At 34.0% G+C, this 6,408-nt stretch overlaps 1 protein-coding gene across 1 annotated transcript in view; it reads right to left on the bottom strand.

The window, feature by feature from the left end:
• SLC41A2 (solute carrier family 41 (magnesium transporter), member 2) overlaps window positions 1-6,408 on the bottom strand; it is a 162,146-nt gene that overhangs the window by 78,633 nt on the left and 77,105 nt on the right. The window contains exons 6-7 of the mRNA XM_011975507.1: window positions 4,059-4,203; window positions 1,314-1,460 (exon numbers count right to left, since the gene is read on the bottom strand). Of these exons, the coding sequence (XP_011830897.1) occupies window positions 1,314-1,460; window positions 4,059-4,203 (292 nt within the window). The remainder of the gene's footprint in view (window positions 1-1,313; window positions 1,461-4,058; window positions 4,204-6,408) is intronic.

A 6,408-nucleotide genomic window follows, 5' to 3' on the forward strand; every position in this document is an offset into this window, starting at 1 on the left:
ATATAAATGACAGCAGATTTAAGATTATCCCTTTAGTAACATAACCCACTTTCTGTGCTTTTTTTTTTGAGTGTGAGGGAAGGGAATGAAGTGTTGTCTTTAATATACTTGAACATATATCATTCTTTGCAAATTGCACAACAACATAAAAAAGCCAAGACCTTTGGGAGTAAGAGCTTACATTTAGGCCATTGATCATTTCTTGTCTTACACCTCACTTAAAGTAGATGCAACTTTATCTTCTAAATGAGAGAAATATTCCTTGAACATATACACCAAGTCTTATTAAATATTGTTTTTATGCCACCCACTAAATAACTTAAGGCAATTTTATATACTAAATGAAGCTTCCTTGGTATCTCCAAAGGTCACAGAAAACTATTGCCTTTGGTTGATTAAAGCCCTTTATTTCTAGAACATATATCTGAGACTCTTACTTCTTCAAATGAAATATGCTTTAGCTTTATTTTAAGGTATACTATAAATCTGTACAGAACCCATGAACATATGTGAGGATATGTGAATAAATGTTAGCCTCTGGCTTGGCATATATACTCATGTTTTTTTCTTGTATTACTGTAAGTTTCTGTTTTCTTTAATTTGGCATCTAAAAATAATAAAACCACAATGAATTTTTAGCATTTAATCAACGCTCACAGATCATATTCATTTACCATTGACCCAGAACACAAATTTGCATTAAAACAACTCATTAGATTCCACAAATACTCTATCACTATTTATCAGGAATTACATATATGGCTCCAACTTTATACAGCATTCAGTCTAATTTTCGTGGTGATATTTTTTTCCTTTTTGTTAGTAGCCATGAAGCTACTTATTGGTGTGGGTTTCTAATGGGGAAAAAACATTCCATTGGTAAATTTTAAATACCACTTATAAGCTTATATTCTGAGATGATTCTAGGCAAAGAACACTGAAAGTTGACTCCTAGCTGCTGTACATTTAGAGGAAAGGACAGAAATCACAAAGTATGATAAGCCTGCGTTCAGCTTTTTAACTAGCAGTTATATAAACTTGGGTAATATACATAACTTCTGTGATCCTTGGTTTTCTCATCTAAAATTAGAGATGATAATCCTTATTTTACAGAGTTTTAAACTCTATGAGAAAAAAAAAAAGGGGGAACCATAACACATAGCAGGTATAAAACAAATGATAGTTATCCTTATCAGTCTCAACAACAGTTCTAATGCAAATGAAGGCTACCATGGATTCATGGCATTGCTGCAATGATATTTATTTAAAGAGACTTGAGACAACACACAATATTTAGTTTTAAATCAACTTACCAAGACAGGAGTATAAGCCCTGACTTATCCAAGCCAATATGGCAAGAGTTATAAGGTCGCCAAAACTAGCAGCAATGGGTGTAGCAACATTATCAGGATTTATACCAGTCTTCTTTGAACCAACGATAACCCCAACCATTATTATTCCTAGAAGAAAGAATGTTCATTAGTTTTTAGGCTATGATTTAAAGAAAATCAATGTCCCAAATACCAATATGTGTAGGATAGACAAACAGCCTATCAGTTCCAGTTAGACTGCTTAGATAAGCTGACTAAAGCAAACAAAACATTTACTCTAATGCTTTGGCAAAATGCCTTTCAACAAACTCCAAGTGGGGATCTTAGAAAATTTAAGAAGTTCAGTGTTGCATTTAGAGGCCTGAAAGCTACTAAAATTATGTTAAAGCTAAAATTTCAAATTTAGTGACATGTATATCTTAGATATAATGTATTTGTGTGTAATGAATCCAAAGGTTTTAATTTTAACCCTCAAATAAAGTATGCAAACATTAAAAAAAAAAGGTGAGTCATATGTATATGTACAACAACTGGGAAGAAGACCAACAAAACTAGATTTGTTCACATATGGCAGCTAGAAATGCTTGTTTCGTTTTATTATTTAAAGACGTTGAAGTGTTAAGCAGCGGCACATAATTAAATTTTAAAACATTGAAGGCGAGAACACAAGAAACAGTCTTTGTAAAAGATATTCTTTAAACCTGAAGTTTCTGTCTATAAACCTACAAGAGAATAAAAGATGAAAATTTAACTGTGTACTTGTACTTTTACATCCTAATTTTCTTAAATCATACAAATGGGATAAAACTATTAACATTTTTATTCACACTAAATTGTGTAGATTTTGTCACACCAAGATACTCATTAAGAGGATGTAGTAAAGAGAAAACTTTAAATGTGCTAACCACAAATCAATATGAAAGCCTAAGTATGGCTATGGAGAAAAAAATACCAGAATCTCACTGCGCTTTTAGAGTTAAAATGACTCTAAATGTTTTTGCTCCAGCATACTCACTTCATAGATAACAAAACTGAGGTCCTATAGAGTAGGGCTTAAATTCTTGCCTACAGTCACATAGCTTATGACTGTAGCCCAGTGTTTTTTACTCTACCTATTATAAAGTCAAAATTTTAATAAGCAGAATTTTTGTCTTGCATCAAACAGTGCCTTACATTTCAGTATTCTGGAGGCTTTTTAAATTACTAGAGACTTACCATTCCCATAATATCATTGGGGAAAAAAAAAAAAAGCTATAGCAGAAAACTTTTTAAAAAATGCATTATGCAATAATCAAGCAAGATGTAATTGCTTAGAATTTTTTTTCCAAAAAGCACATTTGAAGATGTATATGGGAAGTTCTCCTATATATAGTATCATCTATATCTTTTCAGCTGAAAACAAACATTTTATGTGTATCATAGTCCAGTGGAAAGAGCTAAGAGTCAGGAAACTTGTGTTTTAGTTCTGATTTGACTGGTAACAAGTTGATCAGACTGGACAAGTCACCTTACCTAAGTTTTCTCACCTACAAATATGGCTAAGAGTTTCTACTTTACATATACTAAAGTGCTTATAAAGGTCAAGTTATCATAAAATTAGACCACACATTATTCAAAGTAAGAAGCTTTAAACAAATACATTTTAAAATTCTGAATTTTTGGTAGTTTTGAAAAGCTTTCAAATACTTGTTAGACTGAACAATTCTAAATGACATTTTCTAAATGAAATAAAATCAGAAAGAAAAAAGAAGCAAATGAGCCTAAAAAAATAGCATGCTGATGGTATAATTTTTTTTTTTGTACCAAAAATTTAATTTTCTGACAGCCTGACTTTACTCTGCTTTGGTCAATGTTAACTCCATTCAATTGTAGTAATTCTTTATAAAGACAAGAAACTACTCCTGATACAATTAAAGTACTAAAACAAAATGCTTGAAAATATTTTGGAAGTCATAATTTTAATAAGATTCCCTAAATTCCCAGAACCTAGCCAAAAAAGTTAGCTGCATTGTATGATCACCTCACGTGACAATAATCCATTTTAAACTTTGCTGGTGATACAAGGGCAAGAAAATGGCAATTATAAAATTAAAAGAACAAACTCTTTATGATTTTGGTTCCACAATAAGCTAATTCTCTAGTGTAAAGTTCATACTAATAAATATAAAGAAAAATAACCAAAATAGAAGTTCTAAAGTAATTAATTTTTAAAACTTTCTGGCTCTTGAAAATTCTATAGCCAACAATATACTGTCTTAAGTATAAGGTTATATTTATATTGCCACAGAAACGGAAGAAATTTTTCTTGAAATCTGAAACAAAAAAATGTCAACAGAGGATGGCTTTTGAAACCCAGAATTCCTGGTACACTTGTTACTCAAGTGACAAGCCAGTAAATCCCCTGCATGATGTCCAGAAAGAGTTTCCCAATTCATTTAACTTACAGAAACAAATCAATGTTTAGACAATTCTCCTGATGTTTTTGGGGAACTATAACAGAGTATCCAAGGCCAGGAGACAACCTCAGAAAAGCCTGTTGTACACTAAGGTTTATAAATAATGAAATGTAAATATATCTGGAATAATTAAGACATTTTTTAAGTTTGTAGATAAGATTTTTTTCTGTTGCTTTCATAACAAGTATCATTTAAATAAAAATAGTCATCTTAAGAAATAAACCGTTTAAATGTAAAAGGCTATAGAGTAGACATTTATAAATTCACTTACCCTGCAGAAGAGATGCAATGAAGGCAGTTGCCACACTGCTGGAGCACAAAAGTATGGAATGATCAAGGTAATATTTTCCTTCCGGAATCCAGCCCAATATAATTGCTGCCACAGCTGCTAGAAAACCAACTACTGTTGCCTGAACCTGAAAATTTTTTCATAAATCCAACTGAATTATTCACTTTAAAAACACATTTAAAAATTTTGATTATGTAAATATTACTACAAAAAGTCAAAAAAAGTATTGCATATAATAATTGAGCTACATTACCTTTTAGAGTAGTTACTATATTTCAGTTTTAATATTCCCTAAGATGGTGGGTTCTCAAACTGCCCTGATGATCTGGTGACAACAGGTATGAAATGGAGTCCAGGAATCTGTTTTTAACAAGCACCCCAAGTGATGCTGATGGTATAATTAATAGATCACCTAAGAAAATGCCACCTTCAGACTGAGAAGTACCCAATCCACACATCTGAAGTCTGACTCTAGAGGTAGTGTTGGCAAGAGATTGGATTTTATAATAGAAATATAGAAGTTTGACTCCTGGTTCTAGCACTTAATCTTGTAGCAAATATTTAAATTCATTAATTCAATGAGTATTTATTTAGATTCTAATGCATATAATGTGCTATGTTTTGTGTTGGGCTACAGCAGTGGTCAATGTAGATTATTCCCTGCCCTCACAGAGCTCTTGGTCAGTGGGAGAGACAAACATTTGAAAATAACCTCACAAATAAGCACAACTGTGATTAGTGCTATGAAAATTTCAGTTCCTAAACAGTAAGACAACAATGATAACCTCAAACTTTGTGATTTAAATTAATTATATAAATATATAAAATGCTTTCCACAGTACTGACATAAAGCAACACTTAAAAAACCTGTGACTAAGAAATAACACTGACCGCTAACTCAGCTTCAGATTAATAAGATGTCAGAACTAAAAGAAACCCTAAGGGAATCATCTATTGCACTGATGAGTTTGTGTCATGGACTCCTTTGACAATCTGGTAAAAACTCTATAGAATAGAGTTCTCTTTCTCTAGGCAAACACAGAGGCACTCAGTATTTTGAGTAGAATTCTTGGTGTTCATGGACTCTCTGAAGCCTATCCATGTGCTGGAATTAAGGACTCCAAGCAAAAAATACAGTAAATCGACAGAAGAGCCAGGACTACAGAGACCAGATATCCTGGACTCCAGTCCCATGAACTTATATTAATACTATAGCTCCTGTGGATGTCACCCACAGATTCAGAGCTGAGATTCAAACTAATAAGCACCATGATGAGTGTAGCAGTTAAAATATTTCAGTATTTTCATTCTGGTTAGTAAATAATGTAATTACACTTTAAAGCAGTAAAACTAATTTATAATATAAATTCTAGCACTATGATTCCAAGTCCTGTCTGGCTTGACATTGGAACACAGAGCTAGAGAGCCTACTGCAGACATCATGGTGTGTATATATATAAATCTATCAATTTCTGAGAAAATAAAAGCACACAACTGAGATGAGGAAGTCCTATTCTGGAAACCTGCAAAACAATGACTAACTGAAAAATGACTAATTGTACCCAAGAGAAAGCAAAGTCTGGGTTCAAGTAGTAGATGGGAAGGTTAATAGGGGCCATGGGCCTGAAGAGATGTTGGTACAGGACATGTCCCTCCTGGTGAGGAAACAGTTCCTCATGTGGGACTGGAGACTTTGCTTTATTTGGCTACTTATATATGTATATTTGGTCCAGGAGGCCATTCTGTACAATGGTGAAGAAATCTGTGACAGGCAATCTGCCTGGGACTCCATTTAATAGTGAGAAGAGCACACCCCTGAGCAAGTGGGAGTGTGGGCCTCCTCTGTGCTTTCTAGCCTTCTCTCTTTCTACCCTCCACGGCCAGTATCCAGGCAGAGGAGACTTGTGCAAGCCCATCCTACTCCCCTCCGCACACTCATCATTTACTCCTTCACAAGTGTTAGCAAAAGAAGCCTCAGGAAGAAAAAACTCTCTCTCCCAACCACTACCCCCAGCGCTCCATTTTCTTTTCTTCCCGCTTTTGTCTACTTGTGACTAGACTTCAACCAATTGCTGCCTCACTGGCTGGCACCAGGTGTGTCCTGAGGGGCCTGGTTGGGGTTCCCTGTTCTTCATACACCCTTGGCAGAGTAAGGCACATAAAGACACAGGCTTCGGGCTATGGCAACTAGAATCAGTGAATTCCTAGCCATGTCTGACTCCCATCTTGACTGACAGTTGCAGGGAGAGAGGATGATAAAGAAAAAGTGAAGACTAAGAATGGGAGGAAAAATGAAAAGCTGAGATGAAAATTATTAGAATAATTTGACAAT

Source organism: Mandrillus leucophaeus, unplaced genomic scaffold (assembly GCF_000951045.1).
Source record: "Mandrillus leucophaeus isolate KB7577 unplaced genomic scaffold, Mleu.le_1.0 Scaffold157, whole genome shotgun sequence".
In the NCBI taxonomy this organism is placed as follows: Eukaryota; Metazoa; Chordata; class Mammalia; order Primates; family Cercopithecidae; genus Mandrillus; species Mandrillus leucophaeus.